General features: G+C 45.4%; 1 protein-coding gene across 1 annotated transcript in view; it reads left to right on the forward strand.

The window, feature by feature from the left end:
* VPS41 (VPS41 subunit of HOPS complex) overlaps window positions 1-18603 on the forward strand; it is a gene marked incomplete in the record, with an annotated part of 438130 nt that overhangs the window by 296475 nt on the left and 123052 nt on the right. The window contains 1 exon segment of the mRNA XM_073630486.1: window positions 16029-16173. Within this exon segment, the coding sequence (XP_073486587.1) occupies window positions 16029-16173 (145 nt within the window).

Raw genomic sequence — 18603 nt, forward strand, 5'->3', positions numbered from 1 at the left:
CGCATGACAAATTGTTTCCCATGATTTCCAATGAGTACCGTTCATATCTGTGCGACTTCAAGTCGCAGCGACTTCAAAGTAGTCCCTGCACTACTTTGGTCCCACTTTGATGCGACTTGAGGTCTATAGATACAGGCATTGCTTCAAATCGCGGTAAAAAGTCGCGGTAAAATCGCGGCAAAATCGCGCGACTTTGGGGACGCACTAGTGGAAACCTAGCCTGATACTTGGATTGTAACCTCATATCCAGCTGTCCTGTAGAGGATATAGGACATTGTTAACCCATGGTGGATTAGGACCTCTTACCCTGACATTGGAAATACAATTAACCCACGAAGTACATTAGGAGGATGTAAGTGATGTGTCAGCCTTAATATGCGAGATAAATAGATATAACCCTTTCATGACTAAGCCTATTTTTGAAATTTGGTGTTTACAAGTTAAAATCCGTATTTTTTGCTAGAAAATTACTTAGAACCCCCAAACATTATATATATTTTTTTAGAAGAGAATCTAGAGAATAAAATGGCGATTGTTGCAATATTTTTTATCACACGGTATTTGTGCAGCGGTGTTTTAAACGCAAATTTTTGGAAAAGTGACACTTTCATGAATTTTAAAAAATCCAAACAGTAAAGTTACCCCAATTTTTTTGTATAATGTGAAAGATGATGTTACACCGAGTAAATAGATACCAAACATGTCACCCTTTATAATTGCACGCACTCGTGGAATGGCGACGAACTACGGTACCTATGAATTTCCATAGGCGACGCTTTAAAAATTTTTTACGGTTACCAGGTTTGAGCTACAGAGGAGGTCTAGGGCTAGAATTATTGCTCTCGCTCTGACGATTGCGGCGATACCTCACATGTGTGGTTTGAACACCGTTTACATATGCGGGCACGACTTCCGTATGCGTTTTCTTCGCTGCGCGAGCTCTAAAAGACCCCCCATCCCTCCTTTACACTTTAAAGTATTCAGATCGCCAAAAACGGCGATTCTGAATACTGTGTACTTTTTTAAATTCGGCGCCATTGGCAGCCGAGTAAACGGGAAGTGACGTCATGACGTCGCTTCCGCGTTTACAACAGGAAGGCTGGAACGAAGCCGCTCACAGCTTCGTTCCAGCCCGCCCCCAGCCGCCGAAGATTCCCGATTGGACACCGGGCCTCCCGATCGCACGGGAGGCCCGGTAACAGCGGCGGGAGGGGGGATGTCCCCTCCCGCTCCTCCGGTATAACAGCCGAGCGGCTTTCAGCCGCATCGGTTGTTATACTCGGGTAGCCGATCACCCGCTGAAAACAACGGTACCGGGATGATGCCTGCAGCTGCGGGCATCATCCCGGTATAACCTCGGAAAGCCGAGTACGCATATGTGCGTACGGTCGGCGGGAAGGGGATAAATATATATATATATATATCTCTTTACTTAGCTTATAACATTGCTGCTTTGATTTTCCTTAGACTGTGTTACATTTCTCTGAAGGAGACTTTTCTTTGAAATAAGCATGTCGAAATGCCTTGGAACTCTACTACTCGACGCCACGGTTTCTTTTCTGTGGTGACTGTATCGTGTAGTGTGATGTATCACTTCTTTCCATATGCGAATGCACTCTTTTAATAATTTTGTAATGTGATATCCTTGTCAAATTTTATCTATTTTTTTGTATTTATGTAATTTAAAATTCAAATTTGTAATAAATATATTTTTATCTAAATTTATAGTTCTCGTTGCCTTAAAAAAAAAAATCCTTTTAGACCCTTTTGAAGGTATATTATAATAAGGTTTTTTTCGGTGATTTCAGTCTACTCCTTTTGTTCTCCATGGATTTTTCTACTGGGGGAGATTAGTGCACTTAGAATCAAGAGAAGCTCCTTCTCTTGGCTTTTTTTGATTTGTTTATTCATATCTCTGTCTGGTTACTTGGACATCACCGGGGGGGGGGGGAATCATGGGGGATCTGCAGGGAGGAGAATGGGGGGAGTTCATGGCCAACATCCAGAAGAGCTATCAAGGGAAAGATCAGAAGTAACCTGCTCTATCTTCCCTTTTTCTCTAGCTTGACCAAAATTTTGGAAAAGAAATCTGCCCTACATTGGCATATCGAATCTCTTGGGACATATATCAGGGAGGGAATAAAACCAATTGGCCTGAGAATCCAAATATTTCCTATCCTAGATAATATCTCCAAATTAAAAAAAACAACTGGGAGCGTAAACTGAATAATTGCTCTAAATCTCATGTTACTACTACAGAATGAATACAGACAGCAGCTAGAGGGCATGAATGTGGAAATCAGTACACTATACGATCGACTCTCCCCACTTAAAAAGCATGAGGAATATGCCGTTTCTGAAAAGAAATTAAAGGACCATTTGGAGATTTTCGGTAAAGCCATTCTCATTAAAAAAGAGAAGACCTACTGGAGAGACAAAAATGCTTTCAGAGAGGGTAGGGCCTATAGGTGGAATACAGACAAAAAAAACAAAAAAAGAAATTTAAGAACCTCATATCATGAGAACGCTAACAAATTGAATGATTATCTATCGGACACACCCTCTAACTCTTCCTCCTCAGCTTCTTCACATACAGGCCAATTCCGGGGTAAAAGAAAGGGACCCTTTGTAAAACAGGAAATGGAGGGAGAGATTAAAGCTACAAAAAAAGTACCACAGATCCACAATCAATGGAACCATTACGGGGTGGCGGATCCAGTACGGCAAAAGGAACAACCTATGGGAATTTAGGAGGCCCCTCCTCTAATCAAGGTAAAGGGAATAGGAAAGACCAGGGGGCCTATCCTAAGACTCAGCAAACACAACTCGACAGTTTTTTAGACAAGAACAATATACCATCATCCAATCCGCTGTCCCTCACACAACTGACGATGATACCCACGATACCTACAAATCAAAAGGAAGATTGAATGTCATCAATCTCTCCTCAAATTCTTTAACAGCTGAGCAAAAAGTATTATCCTTGGGTCTCTTCTTCTGCCCCAATCGAGGCATGGATAGTTTTGAGATCACCAAGGATATTCACCTATTCGCCAGGAAGCTGTTGCTTAAGTCTTTATACTAAACAATCACCAAACCCGAAATAGCACCTAACCTAAAAGCAGCTGATTTCAAAGCTCTAAGAGACTTGAATTTATTACTACAAGAAACCAATGTCATGGAGGACCTCTGGGAGGAAGAACTAGGAAGTGGAGACAGTGAGGAGGAGGAGATACAAGAAGAGAGCGATAAATCCATTAGACACACAAAAAAATTAAAAAGAAATCGCATAAGTTTCCACCTCTTAATCTTAATCCAGTAATAGCACTATTTGTAAAACAGACCACTAGAGAAATTGAGAAACTAGATAGACAAACAACCAGAAATAACCTCAGTCCTGAACTTCGACATGCACTGAAAACCCTCAAAAATTACATGGACATCATGATCAAGGCATCTGACAAAGGGGAAATATTGTCCTAATGGACAACGCAAATTTTGAAAAGATGTACCTCAACATACTTAAAAATACTAAATGCTACAAAAAAAAATCTCCCCGGCAGTAGTGGAAAGATTTAATAAGGAATTCCTGTGCCTTGTTGATGAATCCCTCCAATGAGGGTGCATCAATAGGGACACGTGGGAATTCATACGAACACGGCATCCCTATTTACCTACATTTTATGCCTTGCCAAAGGTGCACAAAAAACTGGAGGACCCGCCAGGGAGGCCAATTATCTCCAGAAATGGATCCATGACGGAGCGCATCGGTCAAATCATAGATCATCATCTCAGACCCCATGTTATGGATCTACCTTCCTACACTAGAGACACGATCCATCTATTAAAAATCCTAGATAACCTGGTCATCCCTGACTCTGCCCTATTGGTCACCATCGATGTGGAATCACTTTACAATAGTATTCCACACGATGCAGGAATTGCTGCCATTGAACGGGTCTTGAGGCAATGGGCTACCACGGACTGGAAGTTCAATGCCTTTGTGCTTCGGATGTTGGAATTTATTTTGATACATAATACCTTTTGTTCAAGGGCTCCCACTACCTCCAGGTGCAGGGGGTGGCTATGAGGATATGCTGCGCACCCTCATACGCCAACCTGGAGTGGGAGAAGGATTTTTTTTTTTACTGGAAGTAAAATTGTCTATGTACTCTTGCCACATCTGTATGTGGCAGAGATACATTGACAACATATTCATTATCTGGGACAGTCCAGAGAATACTCAGAGGCTGTTTGAGCTCTATGAATCAAAACAGTCTCAATCTCTTTTTCACCATGACATACGACTCTAAAGAGGTAAATTTTTTGGATATCACCATTTCAAAAGATCACATCGGAGGACTCTCGAGTAGGCTATACAGAAAGGAGATAGCTGGGAATACACTGCTACATGCAGACAGCTGTCATCCAGAGCCACTCAAAAAATCCATCCATTTAGCCAGTTTCTGAGGCTCAAAAGGAACTGCAGCACATATGAAGACTTCCAACGAGAGTCCGACAAGCTTACCGCCAGATTAATGGATAGAGGGTATACGAAATCAGCCCTTAAAAGGGCGTTTAATCGTGTTAAAAATACAGACGGACGTTGTGGGAAAACCCGACAAGAATTTGCCAAGAGTTGAAAAACATATGCACAGCAAGGGCATTGGCAATCTCTACTTACCACTTGGTAGGCATGTAGCCAAACACAATTACAGGATGCCCAAAGTTAACTTCACAGTCCTGGATAGACTCCATACAACGATTAGGGGGGGTGACTGGAACAAGGTCCTGCTCCAGCAAGAAATGCGCTGGATCAGGCGCCTTAGGGCCACCACCCCCCCCTGACTTAAATGAAACAGAGAGCTTCAGGCCCTTTTTGGATGGCTTTAGTTCAGGTAAAAACGACTAAAGGTCACCTTTTTGTCTTCTTTGACCTTGTCCATGATTTCAGGCCTGAACACCCTTATCGTTCTGACCTCTCTGCCCCATAGGGTATCCTTTGTGAACCCTTGTTTCGCTATTAAGTACGAGACATGAGATATATTACCCAAAGGGTTTTTTAGATATTTAGACATTTGCATATACACATATATGTATGTGACCGTTTGTTACCTCATTACCACCTGATTTGGCCAATGGTCTCTTGGCCATTTCTAGGTGGAGCCTTGAGATTTACTACTGTTTTACATTTGTCTCTATCTCGCATTAGATCATCCATTATGCATTTCTGGGTTGTCCGGTGTGGGGGTGGAGTTGCCCCTCCCCGTGGATTTTCCCAGTTGGGAAGGGTATTTACCCTCTTTGTCCTGTCTCTACCCATAGTTACATAGTAAGGTTGAATAAAGACACCAGTCCATCCAGTTTAACCTGAGTGAGTGTCTACAATTATCCCTATTTATTTAAGGTACCCATATAGCGCTGTCAAATCACGCAGCGCTCCACATATACATCGCACACTCACATTGGTCCCTACCCTCAAGGAGCCCACAATCCAAGGTTCCCAACTCGCATTCATATACTAGGGCCAATTTTGGGCAGAAGCCAATTAACCTACCCGACACGGGGGGGGGGGGGCGCAATGTCCCCAATATACATTGCGACAATTTTTTGAAATGCGGTACGAGCAGGGGTCTCTGTGCCGGTGGTTATTAGCCCTTAGTTATCCCCCTTTTTCACTCTGCATGTCCTGAGCGAGTCAGAGGGATAGCCCCTTTTTGGTGTCACAGGCCCTGGTTAACTACCCCCCCATGGGTATATTCCACCTTCCACCCCCTGCAGGCCATTCCGCTGACTAAGACTTACTATCCTGTCAAGTGGTCCTTTGGGCTTATTTTTCCATCCATGGGGTGGGGGGATGTTTTCCTTTTAATGAGGACACCGCTTCCATGGTGCCAATGACGGCTGTTCGATTTGGTTGTTACCTCATTAGTATTTCCAACTATGGGCACGGCCCCTTTCCATCATGGTGACCGGCCCATCCAGGCTGCTGTGCGTTTCCTTGACGCACGCCGGCGCGCATACCCTGTGCCAGCGGCAACGTCTTGTGTCATGGGGACGCCCGGCGTCACCACATTGGACAGCCCTGTCAGCGGTGATTCTAGGTGCGCCACGTCATTGGCTGACGCGGCGGCCCATCCTTGCCCACACCACACAAAAGGACGCCAGGGGCGGCAAATGGCGTCACTCCTCCCTCGGTTACCAACCGAGGGTTATCAGGGTACACAGACTGCTCCAGGCTAATCGGACCTATACTCTCTACTGAAAGTAAGTGTTTTTATCTTAAACTCAAATACCAATACAGGAAAACTAAGGGGGGGGTTTTACCCCCCTTTCCCTATTATGGTCTTTTTGCTCATTACTCCCCTTTTTTTGCCTTGTTCTATACAGCCATCAAATAATTGATGCTGGAACGCTAATACTTGGAGTGTAACCTCATATCCAGCCGTCTTGTAGAGGGCATAGGACATTGTTAACCCATGGAGGATTAGGACCTCTTTCCCTTACATTGGAAATACAATTAACCCACGAAGTGCATTAGGAGGATGTAAGTGATGTGTCAGCCTTAATATGCGAGATATATATATATATATATATATATATATATATATATATATATATATATATATATATATATATATATATATATATATATATATATATATATATATATATATTAATGTGTGTGTATGTATATATATATATTCTATATCTCTCTTTAGATAGATGGATATATATAGATATAGCTTTACATAGCTTATAACATTGCTGCTTTGATTTTCCTTAGACTGATGCATTTCCCTGAAGAAGACTTTTCTTTGAAATAAGCATGTTGAAACGCGTTGGAACTCTACTACTCGACGCCACGGTTTCTTGTCTGTGGTGACTGTATCGTGTAGTGTGATGTATCACTTTCTTCCAATTTTCCTTCCATATGCGAATGCACTCTTAATAATTTTGTAATATGATATCCTTATCAAATTCTATCTATTTTTTTGTATATGTAATTAAAATTCAGATTTGTAATAAATATATTTTTATCTAAATTTATAGTTCTCATTGCCTTAAAAATCCCTTTAAAAGTTTATGCAGTTATTTCTTTAAACATATACGGGATGATGGCAATGACACATCCATACCACCAGGGTCAATTATATAGAGATAGATATATATAGATAGATAGAGATATATATATAGAGATTGATTCCTGATGACGGGGAACAGAAGATCTGTCATGTCACTAGGCAGAACAGGGAAATGCCTTGTTTACATAGGCAGTTCCCTGTTCTGGCTCTCCTCCCGAAGATCGCGGGCTGCCGTGTCCACTGGACCCTTGGGCAGGCTCGGGCGCGCCATCCTGCTTTTGCGGACTGACGTACAGGTACGTCAGTTTGCGCAGGAGAGCTATTCTGCTGACTTATATTGGCGTGAGCGGGTCGGCAAGTGGTTAAAAATTAAGAATGTTCCCCCGTAGCTCCAACCACCAGTCTTCTTTCTCCGGTGATGTTTTCTTCCTCCGGTTCTTCTCCCTCCAGTAATATCTTCTCCCTCTGGTTCTTCTCCCTCTGCTGATTTGTTCTTCCTCTGGGCTAATCTCCCTCCACTGGTGCTTCTGCCTGTTCATCTCCCTCCGCTGTCTTCTCCCGACGCTAGCCCCAGCTGGTGTCGGCTCCCGTTATCTGCCATTTCTTATATAGCCACAGGGCATGGCCATTTGGAGACTCTGCCCCTTGTGACATTACCGCCCGGCAGGGCTTTTTTTTTCTCAGAGAAAAGGTGCAGGAACTCACCCTCTGTCCGATCTCCGCCCCAACCACTCCCAAACTCCGCCCCAACCACACCCCCAGCCACACCTTCCTTAGAGGAGAGAATTACAGCGGCGCCAAAAAATTGTAATGAGTTAAGGCTTAGAACTGTGTATCACATAAGGCAAATTCTGCAAACCCCCCCAGCTCTCTTCATTACAAATCCCCTCCCAGCTCTCCTCTCATCACAAATCCCCTCCCAGCTCTCCTCTCATCACAAATCCCCTCCCAGCTCTCCTCTCATCACAAATCCCCTCCCAGCTCTCCTCTCATCACAAATCCCCTCCCAGCTCTCCTCTCATCACAAATCCCCTCCTAGCTCTCCTCTCTGCTGACCTCCCCCTCCTCCACATACATACTTTCTCAGCTCCCCTCTCATCACAAATCCCCCAAGGCTCTCCTTTGTGTACAATGCTCTCCCCTCTACTAAACACACACAAACTTTACCTCTCTCCACATATTCCTCCTCCCCCACACACTTTCACAGTGCACTCCTCTCTGAATGAACTCAGTCTCTACAAAGCTTTCCCTCATTGTGACAGGTCCCTCACTTCTGCCATCACCGCTTTCTCTCTGGTATGTGCAGTTTTTTTTTCTGCACAGTGCAGTGGACCGGAGAGCTCCCCTACTGTAGCACAGAGCTGAGGAGGTGTTTTTAGGGCTTCTCAGCTCCGTACTACAAAGGCTGAGTAGTAGCGGCAGCAGGCAGGGATGGAAGCTTCCTCCCGAATCACTGCAGGAGATGAAGGTTGGGACCCGACCAGTGATCGAGGGCAGCAGCCCTGATTGTGCAGCGCTAGCACAGAGGTGACAGAAGAAGTGAGCTCTGCAGAAAACTTCCTCTACTGACTTCAGTGTTAAATGAGGCTGGAGAGGAGAGGGCTGCCAAAGCAGACATCCCAACGTGACAAAACTCATTTCAGGGTGGTGGCAAACTAATTTTAGGGAGGTGGCGCTTCGAGACGCCCCCCCAATGGAATCAGTATACACAGGTTTACTTCTTTTGAGAGATATTAAAGGAACACTCTAACCACAATGACCACTTCAGTGATTTGAAGTGGTCACGGTGGTAGGAGTCAGTATGTGGGCTGGCATGAATATACTAAGGTGGTCTAATGATTTGGCTTCTGTCTACACGGAGGGCTACACAGAGATCAATATCTGGCCGTTCCCTGCTAAACTGAATTTTGATGTGTGTACTCAAGTTTACCGAATTCCCTGCTGGTTCCCCACAGTGCCTGTGTGTGTCTTACTGATTATGGTCACAGCCCATAGTCAGAAAGAATAGAGTCTTTCATTTAGGCCGGTTTCACACTGGGGCGGTGGGTACGTCGGCGGTAAATCGTCGCTATTTTTAGCGGCACTTTACCGTCGTTTTAACAGGGGGGTAAAGCCGCCCCGCTAGCGGCCGAATAAAGGTTAAAAGTGCCGCTATGCCAGCGGTATAGCCGCGCTGCCCCATTGATTTCAATGGCCAAGAGCGGTGTATACACAGCTCCAAAGATGCTACTAGCAGGACTTTTTTTGGCGTCCTGCCAGCGCACCGCTCCAGTGTGAAAGCCCTCGGGCTTTCACATTGGAGACATAGCAGCGGCTGTTTCATGTCAGTTTGCAGGCGCTATTTTTAGCGCAATAGCGCCTGCAAAACGACCCAGTGTGAAAGGGGTCTTACCTGTTCCTGAAAACACACACCAAGATTGGATTTTAATTTTTTTTTTAAAACTGGAGTTGCGCTGTATTATGGAACCACATCCTTTGCTGTTATTGCTCAAATTCCTGAATATGTTAGGAATATACTGGGACTTTTCAGGTACTACAGAGATATTCTACATACACATATATTAAACAGAATGATTTTGTGAAATGCATCCACCTGAAAAGTCCCATTATATTCCTAACGCATTCAGGAATTTTCACTTTCACCAGACCTGTTCTGCTGAGGTACAGGACAAGTTTTCAGCACAGATTTATACAGTGCGGAAGGCACAAAAATAGGGACTCACAGGAGAAGAATGTCATCTGTTATCCAGCCTATTATCTTACCTTGGGGAAAGCTCCAATGACTGACTGTGTTCTTCTGTTTGCTCTGTCCTCCCTGGGGAGGAAGGGGGAGGATGCTGACAGGAACACAAGACAGGCAGAAATCAGCTTCTCCTTTCTGGACATTACTCTGCAATGCTGTCAAGCCGCTCCTCCTTATCCATGGACCCGAGGGGATGGGGTTTTGTTATATGAACAGTGGCATGTCCAGGCTGTGGTGTAACACTCCCCTCCTCCCTCGCTGAGCTGTGTGACAGCACCAGTTGTCAGTGCTGTGCTGACATTTCACATCCTCGGCTCCTCTCCTCTCTCCGCGCCGAAAATTCAGAGCTTCTCCAGAGCCAATGAGAGACGAGAAGCTCTGAGTGGATTGAAGGCAGGGGAACCAACCAGGATCGGAAAATTATACTACAGCAGACAGCCTGACACCGCCCCCATCCTGTAATCTCACTGAGGATCGCCCTGCCGGAAGATCGCAGGGCACTCATGAGAAGTTGAACTCTGCCAAAGGTTCCAGAATGCAGTTCCGGTGAGTTCCGCCTGAAAAAAAGCCCTGCCGCCCGGTGCATGATGGGGCCAGGATCTGAGGGCCCCCTTGTTAAAGGGGGCTTCCAGATTCCAATAAGCCCACAGACCCCCCCTCAACCACTGCCCACGGTTGTCGGGAAGAGGCCCTTGTCCCCATCAACATGGGTACAAGGTGCTTTGGGGTGGGGGTGCAGAGCCCCCCTTGCCCCAAAGCACCCACCCCCCTATGTTGAGGGCATGTGGCCTGGTATAGTCCAGAAGGGGGGAGGTGCTCGCTCGTCCTTCCCCTTTTCTGACCTGCCAGACTGCGTGCTCGGATAAGGGTCTAGTATGAATTTTGGGGTGGACCCCACGCTATTGTTTTTGGCATGGAGTTTCCCCTCAAATTCCATATTAGACCGAAGGGTCTTATAAGAACTTGGAGGGGACCCTGTGCCGTTTTATTTTTTTACGTTTTGACATGGAGTTCCCCTTCAAGATCCTCGGAGCACAAGTCGCATACCAAAAGTCGGATCAGTTAACACGATGATCCGACTTGGAGGCGACTTGCATTCAAATCAATGGGCTGAAATGGTGCCCAAGTCGGACCAGCGTAGTGCAGGAACCTTTTTCAATGTCGGACCAACACAAGTCAGACCAGTTAAGACAGCTCTCATAGGAAATGATCAGCCAATCAGCGGGTCCAGCGGACTCCATGTCCGCCAGCCATCCGCAATCATTTCCTGCAATGACAGAACAGGGATCTGCCATAGTAAAAAAGGCAGATCTCCGTTCCCCCTTGCTGTGAGTGACAGGTAATTTCCTTATCTCATGCATGAGTGTGGGGGAGGCATTCTGTGTACTTCACATCCCCCCTCCTTTCTTCTCCAGCTCTCCTAGGATTGGCTGCTCCACGCCTCAGCATGATTGGGCATGCTGAAGTTGTGTGACTTTCCTGGATTTTGACTGGATGTTAGTGATCATGGGGCATAATCCACGAGACCAGCAGAAGTTCAGAGTAAAACATATCGATGCCTGGCCAAGGGGAGTGTAGAGGTGGGCGGGGAGTCTACTGACATCACGACTCCACCCACCGAGCCCTGGACAACAGACCTGCCCACAGAATCCAGAATATTGTAGGGCTCCAAACAGGTAAGGATACATGCAGGAGGCATGTATATCCTTATAGTACAGCACTATGGAAGTAATTTAGAAATTATGAGAGTGGGTTTACATCCACTTTAACCCCTTGATCGCCCCTGATGTATGCATACATGTATTTCTTTTCATACATCAGGAGACACAGAGCCATAGTAGTTACTATGTGGGTTATAGATCACCTTCAGGTGATGGACCACTGGCACTCCCTAAATTAAAGTGCACTCCCTATATAACCCCTCCCACTACTGGGAGTACCTCAGTTATTTCGCCAGTGTCTAAGGTGTTGGTCATGAGTAAAGATGTGCTGTGCTCCACTGGAGCAATCCTTGCTGGGGCTAGCCATGCTGACTGGATCCATTCAAAGTGTCTTTTTTTGGGCCAAATTGAATGGTACCCGGGCCTCGTATCCGAAGAAACAAGGTTTTGCCTGTGAATGCTTCTCTTTTTAGAGAGCTGGACCCTGGTGACCCTTGGTCCCTACCACTGTGGCCAGACCTTCTTTTGCAAGGTCCGATATTTCATCCTCCCTTACAAGCGCTAAGTTTAACGGTTTGGCTATTGAGACCCGCATTCTAAAATAAGACCGTGGGCTGTCAGCTTCAGTAGTTTCTACTTTGGTTAATGCTAGGAAGCCAGCCTCCAGTGTCATATACTAATGAGTTTGGAAGGCATATGTCTCCTGGTGTGAATCCAGGGATTGGCACCCCAGGAAATATGTCATAAGTAGGATCCTTGAATTCCTACAGAGGATTAAAAATAAAGCTAGCCTTGAACTATCAAAGGCCAGATGTCGGCCTTATCGGTCTTTCTTTTCAACATCCACTTGCTTCTCAATCTCTGGTTCTTAACTTTTATTCAGGGGGTAACGCGGATTACTCCTCCAGTTTGGTCACACCTGAACCATTGGGACTTAATTTTAGTCCTGTCCGCTTACAGAAGCAGCCTTTTGAGCCAATACGGAGATATTCCCTTGGTTTTCTTGATGGGGGGGAAAAATAATTTTCTTGATTGCCATATCTTCTGCAAGAAGAGTATCAGAGTTGGCTGCTCTTTCTTATAAAGAGCCATATTGGTTGTTCATAAGGATGATGTTGTAATGCGGCCTCATCCTGAATTCCTACCGAAGGTAGTATCGTGTTTTCATTTAAACCAGGATATTGTTCTGCCTTCAGGTTTTTCCAGAGCCTCGTTTCTGTGGAAGAAAGGTCACTACATTTGCTTGATGTGGTGAGAGCGGTCAAGGTCTATTGAAAGTGACTGCTCAGATTCATAAAACAGATATTTTGTTTGTGTTTCCAGGCAGTCCTAAAAGAGGAGCGGTATCATCAAAATCTACTATTTCTAAATGGGTTACAAGTGATTGTTCAAACGTATGGTTTAAAGAGGAACGTTCCTCCTTTTCATATTGAAGCGCACTCCACCAGGGGTGTTAGTGCCTCTTGGGCAGTGCATTACTAAGCCATGGCTCAGATCTGCAAGGCTGTAACTTGGTCTTTAATCGATACATTTACCAGATTCTATCAAGTAGATGTAAAAGATTAAGGATATCGCCTATGGGTGCAGTGTACTGCAGGCTGCAGTATGAGTCCTCTAGTCTCTTGGTGCCCTACAATTGCGTCTCCCTCCCTTCAGTTAGCATTGCTATGGGACATCCCACATAGTAATTACTATGGCTCTGTGTCCTCTGATGTATGAAAATAAAATAGGTTTTTTTAAAATGGCTTACCTGTAAAATCTCTTTCTTTGAAGTACATCATGGGACACAGAGGTCCCTCCCTTCTTGGTATACACGTGTATTGCTTTGCTACAAAACTGAGGTACTCCCAGTAGTGGGAGGGGTTATATAGGGAGTGCACGTTTTTAATTTAGGGCGTGCCAGTGTCCATCACCTGAAGGTGGCCTATAACCCACATAGTAACTACTATGGCTCTGTGTCCCCTGATGTACTTCAAAGAAAAGGATTTTACAGGTAAGCTGTTTTAAAAAATCCTATTGTAATATTGTCACTGGTTCCCAAAAAGTGTAAAAAATGTCAGGTGTCTGATCTGTCCACCGCAATGTCGCAGTCCCGCTAAAAATCGCAGATCATTGCAGAGGTGATCAAATGCCACCAAAAGAAAGGTCTATTTGTGGGAAAAAAGACATCAATTTTGTTTGGGTACAACTTTGCATGACCGTGCAATTGTCAGCTAAAGTAACGCAGTGCCGTTTTTGCAAAAAATGGCCTGGTCATTAAGGGGGCAAATCCTTCTGGAGCTGAAGTGGTTAATGGATACTTCTTTGTGAAGGCACACCCAGCTGAAAGAAGATCCACAGCATGCTGGGAAGATCATATAGTGTCTTTCAGTAGGGAGGTCTTGAAATTCACCACCACCCATGTTGGACCAAGCAGCCTGATGATATGCAATGTGGCAAAATATATGTTAGTATGATGCTACCCAGCATTTTCCAGCTTTTAAATACAGAGAAAGGGCAATATCCTGGAATGGAGGGAAATAAGAAAAGAATTGAGAAGAAAACGAAAGGTACGCGGCTTTCTTCCCAAGGGAAACTTTGTGTAATGGGGGAGAGGAAAGAAAAAAATATGAATAAATAAAATAAAAATAATACATAAATAAAAATCAACAATGTCTAGAACATTTCCCAGGCTGTCACCCTAGCCCAATCCTAATTTGTAACAATGCCAGAAGCCAGGAAATCGACTCAACATCTCTAGCCAATTTTAGCCAAGTAATTTTGGGCATCTAGAGATACATTTTAAAGCGGTTGTTTGCCCTGACAAAAGAAATAAAAAACCTGTAAGGCAAAGGCATAATGAGCTAGTATGCACCACATACTAGCTCATTATGAAATACCTTAAAACAAAGCACCTGCACCACCTCCCAGTCACCGCTGAGGGAACTGACGTGTTCCCTCTGCGTTTCCGGGTTCGTGGCCCTGGCGATGTCAGTGGCCGGAGCCGCGATGACGCATGCGCGGGAGATTTCCGGGAGTTCTCCGTTCCATCAAGGAGCTCTGAATTTCCAGCACGATCCACCCGGACCTTCATGTTCCGCTGACATCGGCTGCATACAGGGCGAATATCTCCTAAACCATGCAGGTTTAGGAGATATTAATTTTACCTACAGGTAAGCCTTATTATAGGCTTACCTGTAGCTAAAAATTACCAAGCGGAGGATACAACCGCTTTAAAGTCATTCCAATATTACCATTTTTTTGTTTTGATCAGAGATCTTGTCTTTGAGAACTGCTGTAAGGTCCTCCATCTCCTGAATATCAATCACTCTGGCAAACCAATGTCTCTGATTTCTCTACTTTTGATTTTGGCTGCATTTAAAGCGGACCTTTCAGTAATTTTTTTTAACTTTCCATCTATTAAATCTTCTGCCTTTGTTGTTTTAACTTTGGATAGTAAAACTTTTTTTTTTCTTTTTTCACTAGCCTAGGCTCATGACATCATGCACAGCTCTCTGTCTCACTCTCATGAGTTTGCCAGGAAAGGAGGGGGGATGAGTCATAAGAGGGCCAAAGAGAGCTGCAGAGCTGGAGGCATGCCTCTGTCTAAATCCAGGAAGTGAACAGGCAGCAGTTTCAGCTGCCCACAGTTAAAATGGACGCAGCCAGACTTAGCGTAGGGAGATTTCTGCAGCATATTTGGCAAGTACAGAATCATGGTATATATGAAATAATATGCAAAGTGGTTGGAGGGAAGCTTCAGAATGGCAAAGATGTTTTTATTACAAATTATGTGAGCAGACTGCAGTTCCTCTTTAATCTTTAATTTAAGAACTATGTTCCTTTGTTCAGATGAATGCAATGATTGTAGGATGAAATAATGTGATTAAACCAAATACTTCACTACAAAAAGGTTTTCAAAGATTTTTATTTCCTGGGACATGGAAAATGATGCCTATCTGTGAGAAAGAAGGGATAGTAATAAATGAATAATAGCTTATAATGTAATGTTGACACTTTTTTCTTTAGATCGACCTAGTACTTTATATAACACTTTATAGAACAGCAGCCTCCTTAGTAGTGTGTAGAAAAGGTTGAGACAAGTTTTTCGCAAATTTGTACATGACCAAGTGTCCACTGATGTGTCCTCTTCCGAAGGCAAGGATTATAGTTCAGGCAGAGCCACTAACTGTTTAGCTGTGCCTGAATGTCACCTCTGTAATCTCCTTTGGTCAAGGTCATGTGATGAAATGCTGGCGGATTGGGAGCATGCGTATGTGTGTATAGCCCATTAAGGTGCTCTAGGTCTGCTTGTTCTTATTTTGCTGTGTTTAGAACAGCTGATCTGGGGCCTTCAGGGGACAGCCATATTTACTGTAAACCAGCTTAAAATGGTTCCTTTCAGTTGAAAGATACAAAGCCAATGTTCCAAAATGGTGCCATTGTTTCTTACCAGAGAGCGTAAGCTCAGTAACTCTAAAGTAAACTAATTTCTTTTTTTCTGAGATGGCATTGTTTTTATTCTTATGCTCATGAGCTTTTAATGTCTTTTATTTACAGACATGTGTATGATCAGTGTTACAGTAAAGCTCTTGAAATTTATTTAACACTTCGGCACAAAGAGGTCTTTGAACTTATAAATAAACATAACCTCTTCAACTGTATCAAGGACAAAATTGTCTTGCTCATGGATTTTGATACTGAGGTATGTAAGAATTATTCAGGAATTAATATATTAACGTTTTAATATTGTACCTATGCAATATAAAATAAATGCAGTTATTATAGCAGAAGATAATAGATATTCTGTAATATTAGTACTGATGGTGGCAGAATTGCACACAAAATGCTCAGTTCCCAAAAAATGCTATAAAGCATGTTTATCGTACATCATAGGACACAGAGCCTCAAGTACTTACTTAGTGGGTTATGGGCCTACCTTCAGGTGTTGACACTGGTATAACCGATACAGGAAGTTGACTCCCCTATATAACCCCTCCTCCCCTCCAGGAGTACCTCAGTTTTTTCGCCGGTGTCTAAGGTGTTGGTCACGAGTGAAGATGTGCTCTGAGGAGCTCCTGGATGGATCCATGACGGATTTAAAGTACCTCCACAGCCGGATCCATCGTCGCCCCTGAGGCCATAGGATGGTACCCGGGCCTTGTAGACAAGAACGAGGTTTTGCCTGTAAGCTTTTCTTTGAGAGCTGGACCCTAGAAACCAGGACTCTTTCGGTCTTGTTAAATTACCTAAAGCTGTTCCTGAGGGGTGCTGTGCAGGTCCAAAGGAGTGGAACCCCTATTAAAGGGACCAGTCTTTGACGGTTACTACGCAGCCCGCTGTGATGGGTGAAGTTTGGATCTGCTTGTTTACAACAGTATCCTGCAGCGTGGACAAGGTAAGGGAAATGGCTGAGGCTTTTTCCTTCAATATTCCTTGTATGCCTGTTAGAATGTCCTCTATAGGGGGTCATTTACACCGCTCAGCAGTACTTTCTCTAGGCTACATAGCTTCTGTGGTCCCAGCGGAAGGGGTTCTTAATTTTTTTATCCCTTTTAAGGGGTTTTAGGAGCATGCAGCAGTGGCAAAAAAAAGCAGATATGTTTTGATATTTCTGTGGCTGGTGTAGCTGCTTGGCAGCTGAGAAGGGTTTAAAAAAAGGGGGGATTTTTAAACCACGGCCCCCTTGTCTGCAAGTGCTTAGCAGCACTTCCACCTAGCAGCATGGGAATTTCCTCTGTCCGGAAACTGCTGACAGAACCCCGCCCTCTCTCTCCCCCTCCTCTCTCCCCCTCCCCTCTCTCCCCCTCCTCTCTCTCCCCCCTCCTCTCTCTCCCCCCTCCTCTCTCTCCCCCCTCCTCTCTCTCCCCCCTCCTCTCTCTCCCCCTCCTCTCTCTCCCCCTCCTCTCTCTCCCCCTCCCCTCTCTCTCCCCCTCCCCTCTCTCTCCCCCTCCCCTCTCTCTCCCCCTCCCCTCTCTCTCCCCCTCCCCTCTCTCTCCCCCTCCCCTCTCTCTCCCCCTCCTCTCTCTCTCCCCCTCCTCTCCCTTCCCCTCCTCTCCCTTCCCCTCCTCTCCCTTCCCCTCCTCTCCCTTCCCCTCCTCTCCCTTCCCCTCCTCTCCCTTCCCCTCCTCTCCCTTCCCCTCCTCTCCCTTCCCCTCCTCTCCCTTCCCCTCCTCTCCCTTCCCCTCCTCTCCCTTCCCCTCCTCTCTTACAAGAGTACATCCTTTCCAGGACAGCGTCACAGACCTGTGCATACTGGTCCCCAGAGGCCGGCGGCAATGGAAGCGGCGTTTCCTTCTCCCTTCAGGTCTGCAATGACAGACCCGCATGCCGTTCGCACGCACGCGAAATAGGCATATTCAAGAAGAGGGGCGGGTATTGCCGAAGGACGCTGAGGGGTGTGTTCGCAGGTCACGTGGCGCCATGTACGGATTTAAGGTCCACATACAGCACACAGCGCAGAGGAGGGAGAGGCGCTGAAGACGCCAGTCAGCTTTCACCTGAGGCAATATCACAGACACTCAGTTGCAGAGATCTCCTAACTGAAAGAGCAGTCTGAAACACTGAGAGGCATTAGAGCGCTGGGCATGTAAGGTGTATTACAGGCATTTCCAGTACAGGAAAACACTGATTGTTACTTAGCATTATTATGGTGACATTATTTTGCTAGAACTGTTCTTAACCAGTTGCGGACCGCCGCACGACGAATTACGTCGGCAGAATGGCACAGGCAGGCATAAGGACTTACCTGTACGTCCTTGCCTGCCCGCGAGCGGGGGGGGGGGTCCGATTGGACCCCCCGGTGCCTGCGGCGTTCGGATTCTCGTCAGGGGCGATCAGAGGTGAGGGGGAGGCCACTCATTCATGCCCCCCCCCTCGCGATTGCTCCTGGTGAATGAAATGCTTCCTCGGCTTCTGTATAGTAAACAGAAGCGGAGGAAGTGATGTCCTCTCTCCTCGGCTCGGTATTTTCCGTTCCGGGGCCGAGGAGAGAAGACATCGATGTGAGTGCACAAACACTACACACAAAGAACACGCCAGGCATACTTTACACCCCCCATCACCCCCCCACCCCCCCCCCGGTCACACTGACACCAAGCAGTTTTTTTTTTATGATTACTGCATTGATGTCAGT

This window comes from Aquarana catesbeiana, linkage group LG05 (genome assembly GCF_042186555.1).
Source record: "Aquarana catesbeiana isolate 2022-GZ linkage group LG05, ASM4218655v1, whole genome shotgun sequence".
NCBI classification, from domain to species: domain Eukaryota; kingdom Metazoa; phylum Chordata; class Amphibia; order Anura; family Ranidae; genus Aquarana; species Aquarana catesbeiana.